At 36.8% G+C, this 27,175-nt stretch overlaps 1 protein-coding gene across 6 annotated transcripts in view; it reads left to right on the top strand.

Annotated features, from left to right (window-relative positions):
- The window catches only part of NBEAL1 (neurobeachin like 1), a 93,426-nt gene extending 66,425 nt beyond the window's left edge, over positions 1-27,001 (top strand). For 3 of the 6 annotated variants that reach the window (XM_076342457.1, XM_076342454.1, XM_076342455.1), the window contains 20 exons: positions 471-597; positions 1,156-1,304; positions 2,190-2,323; positions 3,277-3,378; positions 4,586-4,681; positions 4,782-4,906; positions 6,147-6,287; positions 6,383-6,513; positions 7,776-7,885; positions 8,440-8,557; positions 9,228-9,325; positions 9,625-9,741; positions 10,246-10,335; positions 11,496-11,605; positions 12,240-12,412; positions 12,802-12,896; positions 14,876-14,992; positions 15,668-15,829; positions 16,937-17,085; positions 17,603-20,325. In XM_076342457.1, coding sequence (XP_076198572.1) covers positions 471-597; positions 1,156-1,304; positions 2,190-2,323; positions 3,277-3,378; positions 4,586-4,681; positions 4,782-4,906; positions 6,147-6,287; positions 6,383-6,513; positions 7,776-7,885; positions 8,440-8,557; positions 9,228-9,325; positions 9,625-9,741; positions 10,246-10,335; positions 11,496-11,605; positions 12,240-12,412; positions 12,802-12,896; positions 14,876-14,992; positions 15,668-15,829; positions 16,937-17,085; positions 17,603-17,876 — 2,618 coding nt within the window. In that variant the 3' untranslated portion in view covers positions 17,877-20,325. The other 3 variants (XM_076342458.1, XM_076342456.1, XM_076342459.1) reach the window with 2 other exon arrangements.
- The last annotated feature ends 174 nt before the right edge of the window (positions 27,002-27,175 follow it).

The raw sequence follows: 27,175 nt of genomic DNA, 5'->3' as shown, positions 1-27,175 counted from the left end.
ATATGAAGCGCTTTGTTTTAGAAGTGTGCCAAACAGCTGAGTTAGTGGTGTAAACTGTTCTTTAAGTTAGGTTTATTGGGTATCAACTCAAACAAAAAAAATAACACTCTTGTAAACCCAATTAAGCAAAAAAGAAATGCAGTGTGTTTCCATGAAATCTGCATGCTTTAACAGTGTCTGGCAGAACACTGCAAAATATTTTATTGGAAATGTCCACATCAGAATTCAGTTTAAAATTTTCTAATGTGTTTATGTCTTTGCCTTTATACTGTTACGATTTGACATATATTTCAGCATAGTTCAGGCAGTGTTTTTAGTGTTCTGCTTGCCCCCAAAAGTATTTAAGAAGTCTGGTTGCTTCTTACTCAGTTAAAACCAATGTTCAACAGTAGAAGATACACTCAGTAGTTTAGCTTTCCAAAAGTGTTGTAGCAAAAAATTTTCTGAGCTGAAATGTCTATTTATGATAGGTGTGCACCAGACACAGCCCTCTAGTGAGTCTCTGCTTCTGGAGGTGGTGAAGCAGGTGAAAGTGAGTGACTTGGAAGATGATGTTCTTGAACTACCAGAAGAAGACACAGCAGCTAGTTCCAATTTGTAAGTACAGCAGAATAGAACAGTTGAAATTTGTTTCTGTGCTAGGGATAAGGAGTGAGAAACAACTTCGGGAGTTGATTAGCATACAAAGCTTCCCTCTTTCTTCGTCTGGCCTTAACAGTCCAGTCCAGGACTTTGTAGTAGTTTTGAACAGCAGAAAAGTTGCTGTTGGATATATCATTGTCAACAATGAGACATAAAGAGCCCCAGGGAAAAGAAGCCAGAGCAGATGTTTGTGAGGATCCGTTAGTGATTCACTGCTCACAGTTAGTCTGAAGCTACAGAATTGTTGAGGCTTTTCTACTATGTACATTGGCTATAATTCTCAAGAGGTGGTCTGCCCTATAAGGGCATAGATCAGACTGGAACTGGCTCTTGGCCATAGGTGCCAGGGCCATTCCCTATACCATCAGCTGCATAGCATGAATATTTGCTTGGTTGCCATTAATCTGCTAGAGAGTCTGTATTCAGATTTGATTCTTTTCTGAACTGTACTCTTACCAAGTACCGAAACAACTGTGTAATCTACCCAACCCAGTAACAGTGGTATTTTTGTAGGGATGAGAAGGACGAGCAAAGTCAGAAAGAAAAGCTAATATTGTCTGAAGACTGTGAACTCATTACAGTAATTGATGTGATACCTGGCAGGCTGGAGATCACTACCCAGCACATCTATTTCTTCGATGGTAGCATTGAAAAAGAGGAAGGTGAGCATGATCAGTATCTCTTTCTTTTCAGTGCAGTTCAACATTCTGTTTTTAGTAGGCTGAGTTTAATTTTTTTGAGAATGAGTGTCAAACTAATTGTGAAGAGGCAAGTTGTGGATCTGTACTTAAAATTAATATTGTACTTGGTGGCCAGTGGCTGGCTGATCCCTTCAGAATCAAGAATCTGGAACCGTACTTGCTGAGCTCTTAAATTGATTCATTAGTCTTAGTATTTCTTAAAAAAATTAACTTAACTAAAAAAAAAAAAAAAAAAATTAAGTTTGCTGACTAAAAAAATGTCATTACCTCTAATTTGCTGCTTAAATGGCACCTCCCTGTTCTCACTGACAAATGATGTTTCACTCATACATTGATTAAAAACTAGTAGTAAGTAATGATTAAAAAGTAGTAGTAGTAAACGTTAATCATCTATATTACTTCAGTGAACTTTAATAGAATATACACAGTTGAGTATGAAAACAGTGAACTGAAATGTTTGACCAATAATGGTAAAATTTTCAAAAACAGTATATCAAGAAGTTGGCCTTTTGGGAATTCTAAACATAAAAGTTTCTATTTGAGCCTGTTTAAGAAAGCAAAGGGGTTTGGTTCATATTTTTTTTCAGCAGAATACATTTAGAATGTATTTTTGATCAGAAAGCAAAAACAAATTCTGCACTCCATCAGATATTTCCTGCTGCCTCTTTCTTTCAGCAGAACAATAGCTGAAGTTAATAATATTTTCCTAGCAAAATGGTTAATCAAGCCACATAAATTTTGCCTTTTCTAGGAATAACTCTGGGGTGATTGGGAATGATACTGCATTATGTCTGTATGAAAAGTTTTTGATATTTTCCAAATCAGTAATCAAAGTGCTCTTCCTAGGGGTAGGTTTTGATTTCAAATGGCACCTTTCTCAAATTCGAGAGATACATTTGCGTCGGTACAACCTGAGGAGGTCAGCTTTGGAGATCTTCCTTACAGATCAAACCAACTATTTCCTCAACTTCAGTAAGGAGGTATGGGTTTCCCAAATTTCCTTCATTTATATAATTAGCACAAGTGTCAAGTTTAAGTTCACTGATTGTGTCTAATTAGAGTCTGGTGTCTTTCATAATACTGCAACACTAGTAGCAAAAGGTTTGCTAGATACAGCTATTATGGGAAACTAGACTGCAGTCTGTGAAAACCTGAGTCTTGCATCTAGAAACTGATTAATTGTGAAAAGATGGATAAAACAAGATGACTCTTTCCTCTCTCCTTCCCTCCCTCCTTCTCTCTCTCTCTGTTATGATACAGAACAATTATTCAACTAAAATTACATCGGTAGTGATCTAAATATCTTGAAGCCCACACATCTTTTTAAATATTCCAAGCAAATTAATTACAAAGCAAAGGAGACTTTCTATTTTACCACAACATTGGAAATCATTAATATTTCCATATTCCATGGTTTAGGATTAGTGAACTCCCCCCCCCCCCCCCCCCCCCCCCAATAATGTAAGTGATCCTTTGTATGTGGGACTAAGATAAATATCAGAACTTAGGGTGAGTTACATACTAGTAGGTCAGTTTATGAATAGTTCCTATAAATTTTGTTTTGGGTTTTTTGTTGTTTTTTTTTTTTTTAGTAAATAAATCTTTGCAATAGTTTTGTAGGGAAAACATTGGTGTAATTTTATTTGAACAGCAGCAGTATTTCCTAGAAAAATTCTGTGGGAATAATGATTTCCTGTGTAGCATCTACACACACACACAAAAAAATCACTTCATAAGATATAAAGGCAACATATGTTGTAACTGAAGGATGTCACGTCCATCCATGTCCAAACGTTTTATGCAGCAAGAGATAGAAGTGTTTAAAAGTGTAACTGTGTTCCATTTATTTCACATTTTAATTAGCAGAGAAGTTGTTTACTTGTCAGCTTCAATCTCCAGGATAATTTTTTTTATTAATGCTGTTTTCTAACAGGTACGAAACAAAGTATATAGTCGAATATTGTCACTGCGTTCTCCAAATATTTCTGGGACCAGATCTCTGCAGGAACTTTTTAAAGCTTCAGGTTTGATGCAGGTACGAGACTTCAGCATAAATGGTCTAGAGCATTCCTCTGCTGCTTGAAGGAGTCCTGGAAGGTCCTGGACTACTGATTTTACTTTTTTTTGCCCCAGTGTTTAGTTGGCAACTGCCAACTGCTGTACCCTCAGTCTGGTCCCTGAACTTTCACATGCATATTTTTAGAATTCCTGTGTTTTGTTTTTACAGTCAGTGAGGTAAATGGATAGAGCCAGGCTCTGCTGATGTGATTATGACAAGTGTTCCAATAAGAATGGAAAACATGTAGCAGACTTGCTTCTGTTTTTATTCCATGATCTTGAGTGCACCTTTTGGAACTTCTTTCACTGCATGTGTGAATAACTTTCCCTGCTACCTTTTCATGATGGGGCTTTCAACAAAACCCACGTGAAGATTAAGCAGGAAATACGGTATTAAGGGAATTAGTAATATTGGTATAAAAGGAAAATGTCAAAATGTCTGTATTACGCTAAACATGGATAAATTTATTAAATGTAGTAAATGTATTTTTATCTTCCATCTCTTTATGCCACAATTATTGTTTTCTCTGAGGGAGGAAGCTTTACAAATGACTTTTAAAATACTGGAAATACTTTGTTTTTTCTTTGTTTCCCTAATGATAAAAGCTACCATGTTGTATATTTAAGTAGAGAAAATATGATCCGTAATGAAATGTCTCCATCGCACTACAGACAGATATTGAGCCCTTCTGAACCAGCTCTGTTCTTTGGTTTAAAATACAATAGTGGAGCAAAGGCGCAAGGGCAATGTTAGTTTAAAAATTCCTGTACCATTAACCAATGGGAGAACAATTTATAAATAAGTTTGGACCTTAGAACTCTAATGGATTTGAGAGTTCTGTTCCCCTTTTTCTCAGTACCTGTTTACCTGCCTTCTTTTTGTTTCTTTCATTTCTGTTTTTCTTCTTTTTTTATTCTGAGGCTGCTAGTTGTCTGCTGCCCTGTATTTAAAACAGTACTGGCATCAATCAGGGGCATGATTTCAATGAAATATAGGTAGCACAGTCATTGACTCAAAGGGAAAATAAACTTTATTAGGAGAAATTAAATTTGGACTTTCATACCATTCTTAAAGTCTTGTGCCACTACTATCCTCTGGCAGATAAATACTGGCAAGACATGTAATTTGCAATAGTGGTATCTTTGATATAGTGACTTCCATTGTCTCTTTTTTTGTCCTTCAGAAATGGGTGAATAGAGAAATATCCAACTTTGACTACCTTATTCAGCTGAACACAATGGCAGGACGAACTTACAATGACCTTGCTCAATATCCTGTGGTAATTAAAATAATTTTTAAATTTTTGCCAAAGGTATGTGTTTTTTCTGTTTTGAAAGATGGATTTTTAATCTCAATTTGATCTTTGACTCTTTTCTTAGTTCCCCTGGATTTTACGAGATTATACTTCAGAAGAACTGGACCTGAATAATCCTGCAGTCTTTAGGGATCTGTCCAAACCCATAGGGGTGGTAAATGAAAAGAATGCTAAGGCTGTGAAAGAGAAGTATGTATTTGAACACTCAGCTATATTTCTCTCTCTTTTCTGAGCCTCCAGGCTAATAACACATTTTAAAAATGAAGTGGTGACAGTGAAATTTTTAAAAGCTAGTTTTATAACATCACAGATGCATTTGGCAAAGGTTGTTGATTTGTTGTTCCTGCTGCATTCAGATTAGTTTATATGGCACTGAAATGACAAAACTTACTGTTGTAAATTTTCAATTGTTTCTCATGTGGAGATGAAAAACTGAAAGGCTGTAGAAACACTTAATTTAATGGCCCAGCAGCTTTAAGAGACATACGGTGTCCCATGTCTGCTTCAAGATAAGGAATGTGAAATCATACTGATGAGTTGAGCTGCCTGTGCTGAGAGGTAGCATTGATCCTAAATCTGTGCTTCCTGCCCTTTTTTTCAAGCATAGATTATTATTTTTGAAATAAAATATAACTCAGTGACTTACAGCAGCTCCTCTGTAGGTAGGAATGGCAAGTACTTACACCCACACATCAGTGTAGCGATCCTTCCTTTTTTGCTAGTGTGGGGAGTGAGTGTGCTATCATACCAGATGGCACTTGCCAGGCTGCTTCCAAAACCAGCTTTCTTCTGAAAACTTGGAACATGGAGAATTTTCTCTGAACGATTAGGCTCTATCCCTGACTGTAATGAAATTGGTTCTCTAGCAGTATGTTTATCTGTAATTTCTCTTACTAGCCTTGTGGCACTGAGGAATATATCAGCCAGATGATGGCATAGTACTGTAGAGTGAGTTTGCTAGTAGAAAAGGAAATGGACATGAGTGTTAAATCTCTTTTCTGCATCCTGACACAGTCACACACACACACACTCTTTTTTTGTTTTTTTTTTTTTTTTTAAATCTTGCAGGAAACTGTCACAAGTCTCTTCAGTAATAAATATTCAGCTTAGTGATATGGGGTTTTTTTTGTTGTATAAAGTCATGCTAAATCAGGCCTGTCTTGCCCAGTTTCTGACAGGTGATAGCAGATGCCCAGGGAAGAGTATAAGAACAGGCATGCAAAGGCTTCATCCGGGGTACATTTCTATCTTTCAGCAGTCTTTTGCTTAGGGACTTTGTAAGTCAGGATTTCCTCATGTTTAATAGAACTCAATGTATTTTTCTCTGCTGTGATTGCTTCTTTTGAATCCTTGCCTCCAATAAGTATAAGCCACATAGTGCTTAACCACTGTAGTGCTCAGTTGTAATTATAAAGATTTATTTTTTTAGATATGAGAATTTCGAGGATCCTCTTGGAATAATTGACAAATTTCACTATGGGACACATTACTCAAATGCTGCGGGTGTCATGCATTATCTCATTCGGGTAGAACCTTTCACAACACTTCATATCCAACTTCAAAGTGGCAGGTATGCTGTGAGCAAATAAGCAGCACCTTTATTTTTCTTCTTTATCATTTACTGAGGGAATGATCAAAGTCTAACCTGAGTTTTCTGATCCACAGATTTGACTGTGCTGACAGGCAGTTCCACTCTATTCCTGCTACCTGGCAGGCTCTCATGGACAACCCCAATGATGTCAAGGAACTTATCCCAGAGTTCTTCTACTTCCCAGAGTTCCTGGAGAATCAAAATGGTAAACTGACTGCTCAGAATATTCTCACAGAAAACTGTTCTTGCATTCTTCAGAACAGAATTGTTACAACCATTTGTGAATGCTGTGGACCACTTCTTTTTTAAGCTTTATAGTGTGCTTGTAGAAATTATTTTAATCATTATGCTAGCTTCAGACTGTTTAATGAAGACACCAGTTGTGTTAAGCAGCAGCCTAAACGTTGTTTAAAATTCAGACTGGGGGCTTAAGGATTGCTAAAACTAGTGTTGTTTACCTGATGTAAAATATCAGAGATGCTCGTTTGGATATTTGAAAAAGTTAGCAATAGTTAATACTGATTAAGTAGTTAGCAAAAGTTAATGCAGATTAATTAGTATTCTTTTTACTGGGTTCATTGGGTGATAGAGTTTGGACATCAAGCATGTGAGGTCTTTTATTTGTTCTGGGCAACCAGCATATTTTCTGCTTGTTACTGTTACCTTCCAATGCAATGTTAAGTCACCTGATTCTAGAGCCATGTAAGGTTTCAGTACCCATCAGAAGAAGGGAAAAAAAAAAGCTGTTTTACTCACATAATGCTGATTGAAAAGACAGCATCCTACATTCTGATATGAGACTCCTAGCCACTTTTTAATTCACATTTATTGCATAGGGAATTGTTTCTCTACCTGTTAGACAATTTAAAAATGGATTTGTATGTTTGTGCTGCTGCTATTTTAGTCTGCTAGCTACAATCTACTAGACTTCTAAGTTACAAAAATTGGAAACACCAATTTCATCTCTTTCAAAAGAGACACACTTTCAAAAGTCACACTTTCAAAAGTCATTTAAGTATTTAGAGTTGTTCTAATGAAAGCTGGTGGGATTTAAGACTTCTTGAAAGCCTTGATTCTACAACCATTTAAGCCTGTAAGTAGCTTCATTCTTAGGAATAACCTCATTGAAATATTTTTGACTCTTAATCCTGGTAAAACAAAGCAAATGCAGATATGTTTACAGATAGGTGTGTAAATGATTAATGCTACTTTTAAGGTTGGGACTTCAGCTTCGAAATCATTTAGGTGCTTTGGACAATTGTTATCCTGTATCATTTAACATTTTAAACATTTAGTGCAGGACTTAGCCTCCTATGTCAGTGGTAGGGTTATTGGAGATTTACATTAAGAATTTTTCAATATCCTTCCCTTGCATTGAGAAAAGAATGCTTTTTAATCTTTATTAAGAAACCAAGATATTTGAAATATCTTATCGTAACTCTTAAAATTCTCCACATTATTCACTAGGTTTTAACTTAGGTCAGCTTCAAATATCCAAAGAGGTGGTAAATGATGTTGTTCTCCCCAAATGGGCCCACTCCCCAGAAGACTTCATCTATAAACACAGGAAGGCTCTGGTAAGATATTTGATAAAGAAAGTACACCCACACATTGTCCCTGTGGCTTAAGTGTAAAATACTGGGACTACATTCAAACTAGAGTTGTGGTTGTATTTGACATTCCAAGTACCATTAGAACTTTCAGTTAAAAGCACTGTGCGTGCTGATAAAATGCTCAAAAGAAAAAAGGAAAGAGCCTGAAGATAATAATCATTTGGGAGTTTGCTGCTCTAGGAAATAAAATGCAGAATTAGGTGGTTTTAGGTAATAAGGCTTCTCTTGCTTTTTAAAGATTATTCTGTATGGTACTAGGGAACTAGCAGCTTACCTTCCCTTGCACAGTTGCATTTCAATATTCTAGATGTGCTGCTTCACTGTATTAATTTTCCCTCTTACCTGGCAGTTACTGCCCTTAACACACACGAATATTCTTATGGTTCTGCTCTATACATTGGTATATACCTAGTTTGTGGATAGTTTAGGAATTAAATCTCTTTCACAGAAAATAGTAAATACTTCAAGAAGGGAGCAGTACTTCTCTTACTCTTACAAGAGCATTTTTTTCTTTCTAGGAATCTGAGTATGTTTCTGCTCATCTTCATGAATGGATAGATTTGATTTTTGGCTACAAGCAGAGGGGACCAGCTGCAGTGGAGGCACTCAATGTGTTCTATTATTGTACTTATGAAGGTACAAAGCAGTATGCTCTCTTGTCATTGTCATCAGACTTGTGGGTTTTCAGTATTAGACAGAAAACACTTGATTTGTGAGCATGCCATACAGTAGCATATAGTAAGGCAACAGAATTATAGATGAAATATGGCAGCATAACTTATAATTTATCATCAAATAACCAGACTATTTGATGCTTTGATCAGAAGTTGTGAACCTGAAATGTTAATAAAGTTTTTTTTAAAGGAGGGCTGTTCCAGTTGCTTGTATTTTGTTTCTAACAGTGCTTGGGTTTTTTTTTTAGTTTCTCATTTGCTTGTTTAAAAGCATTTGTGGGAAGAGGTTTCTTGTGGTTTAAGCGTCAAAGCAAGTTGCTTTAAAAACAACAGATATTGAAGACAAATGTTAGTCTGTTAATTCCAAAGGTGAATTTTGGATGGCTTTTGTGTGCAACTTACTGCATGCATGAAGTATATTAAATTCATTTGATAAGACAAACCCCTGCAATTCTTGCACTTACAGATACACTTAAAATTCCACGTGCAGAGCAGAGCTTTTCTGGGGTAAAGGGTGATAATACTGCAATTAATTTGTTTTGCAACATTTGTTGACCATATCGGTTCTCAATAAGTTGTTTGGATTATGTTTTTTCTTTTTTCTACCCTTCATCGTTCTGGTTGCGATCCAGGAGCTGTGGATTTGGATGCTTTAACAGATGAGAAAGAAAGGAAAGCTTTAGAAGGGATGATAAACAATTTTGGGCAAACTCCCTGTCAGCTGTTAAAGGTAATGCTCTTTGTTGCCTCTCAATTAGACCTTTGTGGTTAAATCCAACTTACAAAGTTGGATTTACAAAGGACTTCTGACAAAATGAGAAGATAATGGTTTATAATTTTAGGAATGTTAAGTCTTTGCCACATTACATTTGTAAAGGTCACTTTGATGGAAATTTAGCATATCGTTTTCAAAAGAAATTGATTTACTTTAAGAATGGAAATTGCCAATAAGATTCCAAGTATCTTATTTGACTTGAACAAAATGACAAATTTGTCTAATTTGATATTCCTTTGAATATCGTCTCCTAGGAGCCCCATCCGCAAAGGCTGTCAGCAGAAGAGGTGGTGCAAAGACTAACTAAAAGTGATACCTCTACTCTGAATCTCTTCCAGCACCTCACTGAACTGAAGTCATTCTTCATAGAGGTAGATGTGTTACTTGAAATTGTTTAAAGTCTAATCTGAAACTTCTGATGTACTTGAAACAAAAGGTCACAACCTAGATGAAAATAAACTTGCTTCCTATTTAAAGAAAATATTTTAAAATGCAATGTATATAAAATGAGCTCTGTCTTTTTAGTTAGCTTAGGTTGAATCCCATAAAGTTGTATCTGCTGGCCACTTGTGTGGTGGTGTTTGAGTATTAAGTTAGCCACCACACAAAGAAAGCTAAGAACATCGCTGGTGGTATCTGAGGACTCACTGAACTTGGTAGCTAAACTCACTGATTCAGGACAGAGCCAGGGTTTCATTTCTGGTGTTCGCGACAAAGCATACCTGTGTGAACTGAATATGTGTGTACCAGTGCCTTAGAGAACTGTAGAGGTCTGACATTGATTCCAGAGGCCTTGGGTCTTACTCTTTACAGGTTCTAGATTTGTCCTTTAGCTCTTGGATATAATAAGACCAAAACCATGTCCTTTCTCTTAGGGAATCAGTGACGGTGTGCCCATTGTCAAAGCTGTTGTCCCCAGAAATCAGTCACGTTCCTTTATTTCTCAGGGAAGCCCAGAGATCTTGGTGAGTTGCATGTGTCAATACTATTCTTAGACTGCAGACAGTCAAATAGGTGTATTTTTTTCATACAGCTTGTAGAGAAACACTTCTTAACTGTTCCTGTTCAAATGTGTTCCTTTAATCTATAATGAATGTCAGCTATAAGTTAAATATTTGCCTTCTGAAGAGAAGCCAGGCTGATTTGTTGAATGTTATTTAAGAGCTGATGAGACATGAGTGTAAGTTGTAGTGAGGTGTATTGTAAGTTGCCCACTTGATCCACTTCTATGGTAGCAATCAATTTCCTAATGCAATGCAGCCCAGCTTTAAAATGACAGGATTGAGTAATTAATGGCATCGTTATGTTTGTCGTTACTTTCCAACGCATATAAATGGAACTATACCGTATGTGGCATATACACACTCCAAAGGCCTGCACTGTTTGTAAAATTAACTTTTGCACTAATACAGGTGCTGGTACTATGGCAGATGGCCAAATGATGATAGGAGGAAAGTGTTTGTGTATTTACATCTGTATGTATGGTCTGCGTACTGGCCCCTGTGCCGTAATACCTGTGTTTTGCAGGAAAGAATATTCTTTTCCAATATTCCTATTTTGTAGGTCAAACTTACTGTCCTGGCTTAATGTGGTATGTGCATATGTAATTTGGAATTTGGACACATCTAAAATTCTCATTGTGTTTTCTCTAAATATCTGATGAAAATAACCTTGAATATTTAGATTCCTTTCTTACTTTCTCAGAAATAGAACTGTAGTACAATTTTTTTAAAACTTCCTGTGTTAATATGTTAACTATTAATTATTACTATTTCAAAGAAGAGGTTTAAACTAAATGACTGAATTTGTAATGAAATGTTTGAGAGGGGTTGGTTGGCTTGGTTTTTTGTTTTTTGTCTCCTCCCCACCCTGCCCCTCCTCTTCAACTTCTCTGACCTGTCTAGAACATACACTATTCTAACTTGATAATACCACATGTGGATTAACTCATCTGAGCTGTTTGGTTTTTTTTAAATATTTGTGGGGGGAGGAGTGTGTGTGCTTTTTTTCTTTGTGGTAAATTCTCAAGAAGCCTATGCTGGATTTTATGCAAGCTCCATTACCATCAAAGGCAAGCAGAAAATATGCCTCTGGGTTTCACTGATTTTTCTATCAAAATTTTTAGGTAACGGCAAGTCTGAACTGCATTATTGGAACTCATGGTTGGCTACCCTATGATAAAAATATCTCCAACTATTTTACATTCATCAGAGATACCACAGTGACAAATCCCAAGTAAGCAAATGATGAGGAGAGGTGCAGATGAATGCATCTACAGTAATAAAATACAGTAATTGTTCAACAATCAGTGGATCGTACTGTTTTCATTGTCTGAGTTTTCACCTAAGAATGCATCTTCTGATGTTCAATAATATTACCTCTAATCTGTAATACTGTTCTGGTAAAGAGTTGTGTAAGTGGCATTTCAAGGTTCTTCATTCTTAGAGCTACTTCTAATTTTTTTTCTAATTATCAGTCGTAAAAACTAATCTTGGAATCTGAGATGGGCAGTCTTCATACTTTCTTACGCTATAGTGCAGGTATATGTGGTGGTTTTGTTTCTTTGGTTTTTAGAAGATTCCTTTTTTCTTTAATGTTACAATACTTAGTAGGGACATGAGTTATCCATATAGAATCAAATTGTATAAAAGACAGAAAAGATCTAAGGTGAAATCTTGCTTCCACTTGCTGATGGCAGTGAGAGTTTTGCCATGGATATCAGGGGGCCAGATTTTAACTTTTTTTTAAATTTTCTATATATAGCCTCTTCTATACATGGAATTTCTTATTAATTTTTAAGGATATAGGAAGCGCAAAATACATTGATTCGAACTAAGGTTACTCTTAACTGCTCATCATTTGCCTACAGAACACAACGCAACATGAGTGGTCCTTTTGCACCGGGGCTGGAGATCACCTCTAAGTTGTTTGCAGTATCCCATGATGCAAAACTGCTCTTTAGTGGAGGACACTGGGACAATAGCATCAGAGTGACATCTCTTACAAAAGGCAAGCTGATTGGACAGCACATCAGGCACATGGGTTAGTAGCTCTTTATATTGTGAAATGAAAGGTTTTATGTATTGTACCTTGATGTTTGGTCTTCTGGGAAAGAATTATAGCCAGTGCACTTGAGCAGACAAGCATAGCAGTTATAAAGGAATGGCAGCGTAAGAACGAACAAAATACTTGAATCATGATTATACGTAAATACTTGAGCATGGCTTTTTAGTTGTTGTAGTGATGGTTTAATGTAATTTCAAAATAAGGCTTGACTGCTGGTTTTAGTTCAGCCCTTTTCACAGTGGAACATTTCATGCTGACTGCAAATCAGGATGCATTGTTGACATATTGCGTGCACGTTGTCACTCTGTGGGAAATTAGTCTTAAATATCTATGTGATAACTTCCTGTTTTCTTTCCTTTATCTAGATATTGTGACCTGCGTGGCAATAGACTACTGTGGAATTCATTTAATTTCAGGCTCCAGAGATACTACCTGTATGATATGGCAAATAGTTCAGCAGGTAGGTTATTTAGGCATACTCTTGAGAAGCAGTTTCTGAATGTTCTTTGTGCTTCTCTGTTTTGCTGTGATGGTTTATTGATTTCCTTTCTTTCAGGTTTGCAGGGAAGGTAGTCCACTAAAGTTGATTAGCTTGGTAATTTTGCTACTCCCGTTGTCTTCTATGTTTGAAATATTCACTATACACATTAGTTATTATATAGCTGAAGTATGGTATTTTAGAGGCACTCTTAAAGATTTCATAGATTATTTTCAGGGTAGACAAATATCCCCTATTGTACAGCTGGAAGAATGGAAGAAGAGAGACACTTCTTGAGACTACTGAAATTAGTCAGAACAATGTTTGTAGTTGAGCATTTTTACGTTTCTAGGCTGCTGTTCGCTCCAGTAGTTGCATTTTAGAATTGCGTTTCCTCTGTGGGAAGTACTGATGACTATACTAGGAGTTAGGAAAAACAACACTAGTCTGTTACTTGGATTTATGCTAGCATTTTAGAATCCTTTAATATTGGTCTTGTGCTTTCACACAATGAAAGCAGCTGTGTGATGCGTGTGCATACTTACACTCAAAACGTGAGGCCATTTCCATTGTTATGCATTTTAAATGTTCATTTCTCATTGCTGCGTTACAGATATACGAGTAGGATTAACTGCAGGGGGCAGCTGTCATGTTATGGACAGTACATTTGGTCAGGTCACCCTGTTCTTATTGAACTAAAGTCAGCGCATGAAACCAGTACAGTGGTGCATAACTACATGTGTTTTTGTGGAAGCTGCCTTTATGGTGGTAGTATTTGTAATTCTTTCAAGAAGTACTTTGTACCAATAGTGCGTGGTCAAAAAGGTGAGACCTTAGTGCTCACAACAGTATGGTGTGTGGTTTGTTTTTTTTTTTTTGTCTCAAGCAAGGATAGATGTTGGAAATTTTTTAGTTTATTTATCTTTTCAGTGTCAGTTAAATAAGTCATCCTCTGGAGATTATCTTTGTTTAGAATTGCTTTTTCTTAAGATTTTTAATGTATTTTTTATTTAATGGATGTATAAATGATGATGTATGTATTGTAAATTCTTCTTGTGAGAGTTTTATCTTGGTCTTTACAAAGTGGCAGCAATGGACTGCATACTGTCACTTCCGTTCTACTTGTCTGCTCTGCATTGTCAACTTCTTTCCCAGCTCTGTATTTTGACACTTGTTCTGCATTTCTGCATGCTTCAGGCTTTCAGGGCTTGGTTGGCAGTCAAATTTCTACCACAGAAATGAGAATAAAGAGTCCTCTGCAGAACTATTTACTGTACCTTCTCTCTAAGCACAGGTCTTGCCTTAGAACTGGTTTGAGAATAAGTCTGTATATGCTGACAGTACACTCACTGGAACAAAAGTACTAAATAATTTTGACACCCTGCAGTCATGTGGGAAAATGACTATTTTTAATGAGCATTATTGCAAGGTTTCCTTTGCATATCATACTTCTGGTAGTCACTGAGAAGGATTATTTCCTCACTTTTCCTTAGAAAATGGGACAGATTTGCTGTAATTTTAAGCAAAATAGCTTTCAGTTTCTTTAAGCTTGACTGTGAAGATAGTGCTTAATTCTAGTGTAAACTGTAAGAACTGAACAAGCGCAGATACACAGGTGAAGAAAAAGTGGGTGGATGGGTGGGTGAACAACTCCTATTAGGACTGCTTACTGTGGTCCTTGCACACCTGGACATCTGAAGAGATAGAAACAAGTCAGCTAAGTAACTCTGTCTTTCACATCCACATAGTAACTATGTTCGTTCATTCTTGTGATTTCAGTAAATAGGGCTGCTGACATAAAAGGCAATAAATTGAAATTGGAATGGGTGAGTTATGCCTTTGGTTTTGGCCTATGTCAAATATACATCTCTCACAACTGATACTGAAGATACCAGAAATTTATTTTTTGTTTGTCCTTCAGCTGCAAGAGAATGTGTCATTGCACTTTTTGTTACTCTCAGGGAGGAGTGCCTGTAGGCCTGGCACCTAAGCCATTACAGATCCTTTATGGGCATACTGACGAAGTTTCGAGTGTTGGCATCAGCACTGAACTGGATATGGCAGTGTCAGGATCCAGGGTAAGCGTTGTCATACTTTTCCCTTCTTTGCCGCTTCTCTACTCACACCATAGAGTTTGAAGTTGATTAAGAATAATACAAAAAATGTGACTATTTCACGATTTTTTTTCTTCAGTCTTGCGCATCAAGAAGATATGTTCCATCTCCCTTGCTGCCTGCTTAAATCAGGCTGTCTCAAACTGCTCTGCACAGCATAGGCCTCAGCCACCATGTTGTGTTATTCTGCACAGATGAGCTTTAACATGTGTGGACTTATTTGGAGAGCTTAATCTTCTCATAGAAACCATTCTGTGACAGTTTCTTCCCTGCTTCCTTAACCTTGAATGTTCTGTGCAGCTTACTCATGCTCTACCTTACTGTACTACACTGGCAGGCTTCTGAACTCTGACTTTGTACTGCACATAATGCCTACTCATAAATGTGACCTATGAAATGGCCGATTTGCTGCCTCTCCTTCCTCTCTTGCCCTGTTTGCATTTGTTTTTTCATATGCCTATAGTACATGGCCTTGAGGGGAAGGCTTCTTTGTGTAGAGTTCCTAATGCTCAGGAGTCTTGGTCTCCAGTTAAGAATTTAAGTGCTTTCAAAATATTCCCTCTGTATTTAAATACTCTTTCTGTGTGTTGCGGTAACTTACCTGCTGAGTAACAACTTACCTAAATTTGGTCACTGTAGGATGGGACTGTTATTGTCCACACTATTCGGAAAGGTCAGTACGTGAGGACTTTGCGACCACCTTGTGAGAGTTCTCTCCTGCTGACTATTCCCAATCTGGCTGTGTCCTGGGAAGGCCATATAGTTGTCCACACCAGCATAGAAGGAAAGACTACTCTTAAGGTACTTAGGTTCATGGAATACCTCTGTTTCTTTCGCTGAAGACTTTAATCATAAATGTACTAAACTTTATCCTTATTTTCTAAAGTAATGAGGCTTTTTGAGCATGCTATGTCTGTTTCCTTATATTTTTTATTTTGCTAGCCAATTTGAGTGAAATTTGATTAAAAGATGTATCACTGACATACTGTGCTCCTGTAAGTGTCCTGAAAATCTCCAAACACCTGCAAGGAAGATGCCCAAGCACATGCTAATGAATCTTCCTGGGAGAGCCGCTTTGAAATGGAAAACTAGGAGAAGCAAGTTCCACTGTGCACAGAAACAGAGGCTTATAAGGGGAACAGTAGGTTCTGGGTGCAAGATGCCCAGTGACTACACTGATGTTTCTTAGTTTTAGATTGGAGAGATAGCTATAAGGTTCACAGTGTAGCTTATTCTGTCTATTGAGTAGCTGTGTAGTTGCTTTAATAAGGGTAGAGCTGTTACGATTTCTATGAGCATGGGAGATTTCTTGGAAGACAAATTTATTGGATGTAGGCACGCTAGCTGGAAGATGGGGAGAGAAGAGACCAAGGTACTGTCAGGCTGGAAGAACTTAAAATAGTTGCGTTAGCTGCATCTTTAATCCATCAAGAATTCATCGCCTTGTCCAGAAAATGCTTCTAGATCTAGCTCTGTGGAAATATACCTATTTCCTTCTGCTTTTCAATTTGGGGTGGGGGAGAGGGAGCGTGGCAGCAGGGCTGAAGATAAGAGTGCTCTCTTCCTTTCTTCTTCCTTGACAAAAACGCTTATAAAATAGGGACCTATCCATTAAATCCTTGGATGTTTCCAGAAAACTTGGAATTGATTAGATGGATAGGTAAGACGTTACCATGTTACATCAAGAGGTAACGGGAGTAACTTCAAAAATTTCCATACAGGACCTGGTATACATGCATATTGCGTATAGGCTAGGTACTCTTCTATCATTCAACAAGGAAACTGTTGTCAGTAATATTATCTGTGGGTTATTGCCCAAGTTAGCTCCTGTTAGTGAGCTAAAGATACAAATAATACACTCTTAATCCAGTCAGTCCTCTGTGACGGATTTATTTTTGATCTATTCAGGATAAGAATGCATTACATCTCTATTCTGTCAATGGAAAATATCTGGGTTCTGAGACTCTGAAGGAGGAAGTGTCAGATATGTGTGTGACTGGCGAGTATATCGTGATGGGCAGCTTACAGGGATTTCTTTCCATACGGGATCTCTACAGGTAATGTACCACCATCAGTAGTTTATTATTGATGTGCAAATATAAAGGCTTATTGAGAAATGGCTGTGTAACATGGACTTTGCTTGGTGCTGTAGGTGGTAGCCATTGCTCTTTTTCTGTGTCCCTGAAAAAACTCTTTTGGGGGGAACTAAGATAGGGAGAAAAGAAAAATGAGATGTTGCACCAGACCCCTTTCTTCCTAGGCATTTATCCCAATTCTACACCTAGAACTGACAGAATTTAGGAAGAGCTGTGTCTGACATCTGCAAGCTGTGATTTGTCTTAATTTACTGACTTACCCAGCCATGCCTTTTCTTGTTATTGGACCTCTATTCTGGGGTACAATTAGATCGTTCCTTAGGAGTTTACAATAGTTGAAATTGCAAACTGGATCCTTGAGAAACTGTGTTTTATAGTGCATCCTGTAGACAGCAATTTCAACTGCAGTGTGATTCTTTGCAGTATGTGCAAACAAATAGATGATGTGCTTTCTCTATGTGGTTTTTGTTCATTTCAGCCTGAGTCTCAGCATCTCCCCCTTAGCCATGCGACTGCCAATTCACTGCATTTCTGTCACGAAAGAGTATAGCCACATCCTTGTTGGCTTGGAGGACGGCAAGTTGATTATCGTTGGTGTTGGCAAGCCAGCAGAGGTAAAACCCACCATCAAGAACTTTTTCTACCGAACAGTGGGAAGTTCACTTATTTCTGCTTTCCAGTTGAGCAAGAGGTCTCCTCTATGGCAGGGTAAATTTAAGAGCAAGTTTCAGTTTTCAGTGGGAAAGAAATAACTTTTGAGACTGCTCTACTGAAATTTCTCATTAAGAATCAAAGGTATATAGGGATTGCAGATGGGAAGCTCAGCTGGACTAACTCCCAGACTTTATCACTCACATCTGAATAAGCAAAGTCATAGTAGCTAACCTTTTCTGAACGTGATAGTGTTGTCAGCCACTTCTTGATGAAATAATTTTCCAGAAGAAAATTGGAAATGAAAGAGAGCAAGCTACTTTATTTTTTTATGGTTTCTGTCAGATATCTTTTAATATGCATTGACTGACATTGCGGAAAAAAAAATACTACTACTTTCTGTTAAGAGTCTCTAATTGCAATGCACAGAGAAGCACTTGTGTAGGTTCCCAATATGCTCTCTGCTCCATACGGTGAATATAAACTTGTTGGTACTGCATATGCAATATCAAATACAGAGCATCCATCTGCCAAATAGCTATGCCCAATTTTTCTTGTGCAAAACATAGATTTTGCTTTAGGTACTTCTTGTCATGACTTTCAACTTACTCGAGTTAGCTTAAACCTGCTTCTCTTTATAACCCAATCTCCGCTGTGCTGTAGTGTGTTTATCTGAAAATGTGATTATCACTTCTGCATGACCTTTAGTACATGGCAGAAAAGTGTGTCTTAATTTAATTTTATATTTTAATTGTGAAAACAAAGTGACTTTATTTGCCAGTATTTTAAAATGTTTTAGCTAGGAAATACACAGTTTAATATTTGAAACAGGCTTCACACAATGTTAGTCTGATCTTGCTTGCAGCGGATGGGGAAGGGAGGTTTCCACTTCCAGTTTGTCAATTCTACAGCAGGAAAAAGCTGTCCAAGAGCTGCTTATGATGTGGTTAAACATATGTTTGTAACAGCAGTTTTAAAGTCACTGTCACTTCTAAGCTTCCTGTTCCATAGGAAAGATCTTTTGTAGGCTGAAAATTATGTATCTCATTAGACTGAAGGCTTGTTTTCTTTTTTTCAGTTCTTAATCACATCTATTTTTCTAACTATGGAGAAAGTGTTGTTTCAAAGACTGGATTCCTTTTATGAATGTAGAGGCTTTCCAATGACGGGGTTTTTTCCAATATTTTCTGTTTATAATTCAGATGATCTGCAAGCTTAATATCCATGTAAAGAGATTTAAAAAAAAAAAAAACCCAAAACCCACAAACGTATAAGGAACAACATTGTCCCAGATTTTCTAGTTTTCTATAATGGCGTCAATCAATATATTTCAAAAGCATATGTATGTGGGGTATTTATTTGTTGATTGATTTATTTGTAGTTTGGAAGGAATATATTCATTACTAGAATTTTATCCTTATACAGAAGACAATGTTGTAGTCCTGGCTTTTGGTGGTGATACTGATCCTTAGGATAAAGGGAGAGACCGACCTTTATTGTGTGTAAAGTGAAATGCTGCTTGGTATTAAGATTGGCCTTTAGTGTTTCTGCATTGACAGTATCCAGTATGAAGTGAAGTATAATAAATGTTTTTGTATTTTTAACAATTACGTAGCTGTTTGGGATGTTGCAGAAGTCTGGGGTATTATCACCCGTTAGTGTTAATCCCTGTCAGCACTGTGCCTTTTCTAGAACACTGCTGCTGTGATGATACAGTTCTTAAGCATGCTTAATTTGTAGTACTAACTGCTGAGAACTGTTCTCAAACTTGTGCAGTTAAGGTGTGCATCTTGTTTATTAAACTGCAAGGGATTTCATAAACTAATCAGCTGCTAGGCTGATCACTACTGGCCAATCATAAGCCTTGTACTTAAGGAGTAAATTAAAACAGTTTCTTCCAAAGTGTTGTCAGATTGCAGACCTACCAGATGCTGGATTTAATATGGCCTCTGGTTGCTTGTTATCTGTCTTTACTTATGGAATATTCAGTATGAATTATTTCTGGTTTAAATTTTACTCTGAGCACTTCACCCAGGATCTTTAGAAGACTGTATAAATTTGACACCAGGAGATAACCTTTCTCTCTTTCCTTCATTCTGCCATCACTGCTCTGCATTTTGGTTATCTTTTCCTTTTCACTTCTAGCAATTTCTGTTTGCAATATCTAAAATAAAATGTCCTTTCTTCTAATTTGGTTCATTTTTGCTTGACACTCACCTCTTTTTTCCTTCCTATCAAAATAGCAATCTAAACACTGTTTCTAAGCCGTTTGAAATAGGTTAAGTATTAAATATGCATTACTTGGCAATATCCCTTTAACTGTTCAAAATCAGAGAAGACTGTGATTAGTGTTTTGTCTGTTGTTTTTTGTCAGTCCCAAGAACCATCCCTTATGTGTAACTTTTGGTTTGTTTTAAAATAATTTTTGTTGGTGTAGTTTTGTTTATGCAGTACATTGTAGTGTCTGCATTTCACCAGAATCAGTGTCTGAATTCCTTTTTAATTTATCCACCTTATCCCTTCCCCCTCCTTTTGTTTCTCTGAATTACTTTTAAACAGATGCGCTCAGGTCAGCTTTCCCGAAAGCTGTGGGGATCAAGCAAACGGCTCAGCCAGATTTCATCAGGAGAGACTGAATATAACACTCAAGATTCCAAGTGATTGCTGCTTCTACCTTCTCTCATGGATTCCAGAAACATATTTAATCTTTTGGTCACTTTAAATGTATAGCTCAACTTTCAGGGGCTTGATTCTTAAGTCTGTTGAAGATGAACCTATGGTAGAGGTATAGTAATAAGCATATGTACTCATGCAAGTTAGCTTGCTTGCATATTTTTCCTTAACTGTGTTGACTTGGTCACAGCAGAATCCCTCTCTAACTAGCTGCTAAAACTGTGCTTCAGGAAAAAAGAAAAGAGATGGGAAAAAAAACCCAAAAAAAACAAAAAAGAAAAACCCCAAACCCCCCCAAACCTCCAAACCCAAGCTTGCTAATTGAATTTAAGATAAGTAGCATTTGATTTAAAGCTGTGTATGGCCAGATGCTCCTTGATCACAAAGAAGGTATTTGGCTTCGCTTTGACAGCATTGTAATTCCCCAGCAGTAAATTAAAATCTGGCAGTTATAATGGTCAGATTCAAAATTGGGATAGCTGATAGTAATGACCTTTTCTATATGGTTTTTAGGCCAATGAACAATTTATTGCAATTTGTTCCTGTAAATGGCTATTGCTATCTTCTTTTGTGTAGTTTCAGTTTTAGGCTGTTCTGCAAGGAACATCTGTGTTGCACTACTTGATTATCAGAAATTGTTTAAAGTACAGGCATGAATAACTTCAAAGGAGTTGAAGGTGGTGAAGGAGCTGAAGGAGGTAGGAAATACTTGCTGCTGAAAATTATTTATATTGTTAAGTAGACTAAGACACACACCAAGAAATCCCATAATATATTTAATGTCTTGAAGAAATACAGAGGAAGACTCAGTATCTATATTGGTCAAAGATCAATCTGCTTCATTAATAAGGCAACTCCTACAAACAAAAGATAAATTTCCACTGCAAAATCATTTAAACAACATTGCAGCACAATTTAATTAAATAGCACCTGTTTGTTTCTTGGCTTGGTGTTCACCAAACCAGTTAGCCATATTTTTTTTTCTGTAAAAACAAGCAGGGAAACAGATAACGTATCAATTTTCAAGATGTGTTTAAGACCTGGGAAAAGAAAATACCAGATCCTTATGTGCGCTATATCCAACGAAATAGTTATGGATTGTATGCTGTATTTTGGAGAAGCCATTACTGAATTTTTTTGGTTTAGGGATAGGTGATGGTGACAGAAGGGTGTGTGTTTTCCTATCTTTCTGACATTTTTATAATGTTAACGATTTAAATGATAAACCCCATACTGTTGGAGAAGCCTGGTGCTGAGGGAAAAATATGAATTTTTGGATCAGCGTGCAAAGGTATGTGTGCATGTGTATATATGTGTGTATGTTTGTGCGTGTGTATATATATGTATATACCTGTATGTATGTCTATTAAAAGGACAAAATACCATGGGGTAAGGGGAGTATAGATATGCGGCAGAGCTATAAGTGATTGTTAGCTAGTATGTTCCCTTTTGGCTACCCCTTTCTTCCCTCTACCATCACTTTTCTTGTTATTTTTATTTATTTATGGAAATGAATGTGTGTTGTATCTCCTATAAATGTTATCAGATATTCCCTGTGGCTGGGGAGCTGTTGACCTACCTGAGGAACTCCATAATGTATAATCTCATTTCATTAACTTTTAGCACAATATTTATTAACTTTGTAGAACTAGTAATACCTCCTTACCCCGCAAAAGGATCATCTTTACAAGTTCTGTTAGTCTCATTAAAACTGTTTTCTCCTCCTCAATTTCTTTACTGGAAAAAAAAAATCCCTCTTAATGACTGATTCGCGTGCTGTGTAAAGAAAGTTGCGTTGCTTTTTCTTAACTTTTGTAAATGAAATAATAAATCAGACTAGTGAACAAGTGGGTCTATGCATAGCTGCAGTATTCTAACTAATCACTGTGACAGACTGGATCGTCTGGAAAGTTAGGAGAAAATAAGAATTATTTTCCTGAGTCACTTGCCAAGAAAGCATTAAATTTCCAAGAGTAGAGCGGTGTGGTTTTTTCAGACTCCATGTATGTGAAGAAAACACATCCTGTATTTTCAAATAAGCTATAGAGAAGTGAAAAATACTATTTTTAATCAATTACCTATCCAGTAAGAATACTAAGGATACTCTGGAAGTATTAAGTGTGTATAGGAGAATGTGAAGTATGTTTGTCCATTATGATTTCATGAAGAAAGGATTTCAGGGGAGCGCTTTTGAGAGTAGTTTAGAAGAATTTCAGCTCAGAATGTGTGATTTTTCTGTGTTATGGGAAGTTGGAAAAAAAGAACTCATTTGGGGCATTGAGTTGATGTTTTTTGTAAGTATGCATATATGTTCTGTTTAAATGCATATATGAGGTTAAGTGTTTACTTGCAGGGGAAGGGGGCAGGAAATTATGTTTCGGGCAGAATCAAGTGGAAAAATTGAGGAGCTAGGTCTTTTGTAGTGTTTGGTGAGAGCATAGTTTTCTTCTTGTCAGTTGCACAGAGGGGTTCGCATAAGGGTTTGAAAATGTCCTACTGTGGATTAGGTATGTTTATACAACAGTTGAATTAATGTTTTTAGTAGTTTAATATTAAAGAATACTGAATACACTGTGCCAGTTTAAGTAAAATATAATGTAGTTGCAATAATTGGGGATGAAAGAGTTTATGGTGAAGCGCTTTGACATTTGAATACCATCATTTCAGTGCATCGCAAGCATTAGGTGATCCTCACAAATATCTGGGACAGGTTTAAATGTAGACAGTTCTTGGGCTCTCAAACTTGAGGCTAGTTTGTGCTCTGCACAAAGCAGCAGCAGCAAAATGAGGAGGGGGACAGGTGAGCTCTGAGCTGCTTCATGCTCTACGCAGAATGGCAACCGTTGCCTTTTGATCTTTTATCTGGTCCTTGAGGATGGGAGGGTATATACCATCACACGCTTAGCGTTCTTGCCAGAGGTCCTCTGGAAAGACCCGCATAGGTTTGAAGGTCTGCACTTTGCCTTTATCTAAAACCAGCTTTAAATAAAAGATACAGGTGGTAAGTGTGAGCATTAGCTGGTATGTTGTTTCTTTCGGTTTTAACTTATTTGTATAAGTCTCTTTAGAAAATAATTTTTCTGATCAGCTGTTTAGATTGGTTGAATTGCAGTCTGTTATGCAGTGCACTGTGAATTAGTGAACTGACTTTCATAATTCTTTGATTTCCTCAAGTCAATAAAGCTTAGCATCACATTTTGTTTTTCATGTAGTATTGGTGAAATAAGATTCTCCTTTGTTTTTGAACGAAGATTTATTTAAGTGTAAAAAGTAAAGCTGTGAGATGAGAGAATTCTGATTAGGAATTCGGAATAAACAAGTCTTAAGCGACAGTTGGTTCATAACACTACATTTGTCAAGATCATCTTGGTGGTATCTTCTTACATTTAATTTTTGGTACAACCCTAATGATGTTTATCAAAGTTTAACATATACTTACCTTTGAAGCTGAGTAAGTAAATAGGAGTGTAAATACATATATCTAAAAAACTGAAAACTGACTCTCTTTTCATACCTGTATATAAGTGAGATCAAGTAGTTAGCAATATTGAGTAACTTCTCCCTAGCACAGTTTTGAACTTGCATACCAAAGGATGATATTTAGAAGACATCTCTCCTTTATTTCAAGTAAAACGTTTGTTAAATTTCTCTTTATCAATTTACTTATAATTCTTGATAGTATTCTTAGTTGTCTTTTTGTCTGTAGTGAAGAATCTTACCTAGTCTGTGCAGTTTTTGTACTATACGAGCATTCAGAAAGTGAAATGTTTGCTGTTCAAGTTAGCATCTGACTTACGTAAATTATTCTGTATCAACATACTTGTTGTCTAATACTTGCTCATAGGATATCTAGAAACCATGTCTTCTATCATCCATATACCTTACCAACACCAGCACAAAATAATAATCCCAATCTTAAACTAACTGCACTTCTCCTGATGGTTAATACACATTGTGGAAATTAGGTTTCAGGAAGACGGTTTGATTTAAAAAGGGAAAAAAAAAAGTAACATCCCCACACACACATTACAGTTGTTTTGCTAATCTGCAACATTGATATAAACAAGCTTTTTTCCCCTGGTATACCTTAGATTATGAATATTATCACAAAACAGGTTTATCAAAGTCTTTACAGGCTTTAAATAGTCTAGTCAATTGGCTGCTTTATAAGGACCCTCTTTGAAGTTGTATTTCTGTGTCCTTTAAATGAAGCGCAAAGAACTAAGTTTCTGCACTGTAAAGATTCTGTATGGGAGTGGTAACAGTCCTACATCAGTCTGCTTTAAGATAGTCCTGCAGGAATGATAAATTTATTTTTATTTGTAATGCACAATAATTAGGCAGGTCTTTTAACTCTTGCCTTAGTCAATGGGAGCTGTATACCTCACTTCCCTAGACCATGTCTCCCTTCTCCCTGTTCCCTCTGCAAGTCTTTCCCAATCTCAATTAAAAAAAATCATTAGAAAATACACGTACAGCAACCACATGCTTCACAAAGCTTTTACCGTGTATGTGTATTTAGTTGAAAATGTGTATCTATATATGGATTATGGTATGGTAGGGAGCTTTAGAGCTAGGGAGGGGAGTAGAGGAGGTGTCAGCCTCCTTCCACTCCTACATTGAGAGTCTGTGTAGGCACTTGCTCTGTATTGTCCCCTGAAGGCACTCCTCTCTTCCACTGTTAAAGGCACCTTGCTGGCTAGGTTAGATGCTGAGGCTAGGTGCTGTGAATATTTTTTTTTTTTCCTTTCAAAGAATTAAAAAAAAAAACAAACCCACATGCATATAAATGCATATCCTAATGTGAACCTAAGGCCTGATCTAATAAATACCGTTAGATGAAAGCACTACATAGGGTTATATTTAATTGGGTGGAAATTCAAGCATGTGCTTCAGTGCTTTCTAGAATGGGCTTTTCATGCTTTTTGGTTTAAAAGCTATGTTGGTTTCAGCTGTAAACATGATACTTGTTAGTAGTCTCCTTTTGGGGAGAGTAACAGTTTTTGTGCAGTCATATGCCTGTGGTTCATTGTATACCAATGTTAGACTCAACTGAAGTGTTTGGAAGATGTCTTTCCTTCCATCCCAAGGAGCCAAATTCTCCTTGTTATTACTAATTGCCCTTGTTAGCACATACTTTTAAAGGAAGCAAGGGGTTTCTGAAAAGCTACTGCAGTTTAAAAAAAAAAAAAAAAAAAAAAAAAAATTGGTAAAATACTATTGTCCCCTTCTTCACTATTATAGTCATCAGATGCCTGAATGCAGAAATGCCTCTGAGTGGCAGCACAGCATGCTCTGCAATTTGAGTCGAGTGCTATTCATCTTACTGCAGTCTTGAACACTCCATACACGAGGAACTGCTTGTAGTGTTTAATCATAGGTACCCTTTGTTCGGTTTTAATTCACCTTTTTGCTGTGCATCTGTGTAAGAAAACCAGTGTGTCTTTTTTTAGTTACCATTTACCCAAATGGCCCAGATAAAATAGGTGTTTCACTTCTTTTCTTCAGGAGAGTTCCTCTAGTTGTGTGTTCTTTGTTTTCATCTACTGGACTTGGGAAATTTGGCAAGTATTTCCAGAGCTTAGGTCTGTGATTATACTCGGCACAGACACAATTTCGTAACATGTCTTCTGTCCCAGAAGCATGATTGTCAGTATAGATTATGGTTTAAAGCTGCTAAGGTGGTTTGAGATTGAAATATAAAACATCCAGCCATAGATCTAACTGAACTTAGAGGCCACTTGTTTATTTAGCTTCCTATCTAGTCAGTATTTTCTTCTGGAGGGAGCCATATTTTTTGCCTTGAAGTAACTTTTTAAAATAAACTTAGTCTTGCACCTGACAGTACTGCTTTAGTCATAGGTAGCTGTGAGCTGTTGCTTAAAGCCATGAGGGAAAAAAAAATTCAAGGAAAACTTGTGATAACGTGTTCTGATTCAACCCTTCACTATGCAGGAGCAGCTTAATATAAGATTAGAGAAATGCTGCTTGTAAGACTTACCTCCCTTTCGTCAGTGTTTGGATGGAAGCTGTGATGCTACTCCGTTTGCTTGATGAACTTTTACTGAAGCTAATGAGGGAGTGGAAACAAAGGCCTTACAGCAAGAGTTAACCATATCTTCTGATAATTCTTACAGATTGTGCAATTGTGTGATTACAAATGGATTTTTAAATGCCAAAAAATGCCTTTTTTAAGACTTAAATGTTAGGTCTGAGGAGTGTTGGGAATACCTACTTTCAAAAATGAGCCTTCAGGCACTGTAATGAACTTGCTGTCAGTCTTCTGTGCAATATCTTTTTCCCTTCTGGGTGCTTTAAGAGGTATACTGTATGTCTTAGTTTGTTTTGATCAGTATGTCTTAAGAGTGTGTATATTGGCTAATGGTGGATTTTTTTCTGTACAGCATGGTGGAAGATGTTTTAAAATTTTGCACTTTTCTAGGATTTGCAAGTTTGTAACCTGACAATTTTTAACGTGCACACTTTTGTACATAATTAGCATTGTATATATTTAACATGAGTCTGAAGCAAATAAAAGTAATTGAATGCATAACTTCTCCCTTTATTACTAGCGCAAAAATTAAACTAATAGTGTGGGAGTACACTAAAACAATTCTTCCATTTAGCAGGTTAAGCTAGGTAGCAGGAACAGCTGACTCAGTGTCCTGTCTTAATTGTGTTAAAGTAACTTTTTTTTGGTGGGGAAGGAATCAAAGTGGATAACATG

The sequence above is a fragment of the Aptenodytes patagonicus genome, chromosome 6, assembly GCF_965638725.1.
Source record: "Aptenodytes patagonicus chromosome 6, bAptPat1.pri.cur, whole genome shotgun sequence".
NCBI classification, from domain to species: domain Eukaryota; kingdom Metazoa; phylum Chordata; class Aves; order Sphenisciformes; family Spheniscidae; genus Aptenodytes; species Aptenodytes patagonicus.
Note: the sequence above shows the minus strand (reverse complement) of the source record. Positions and strands in the feature narration are given on the sequence as shown.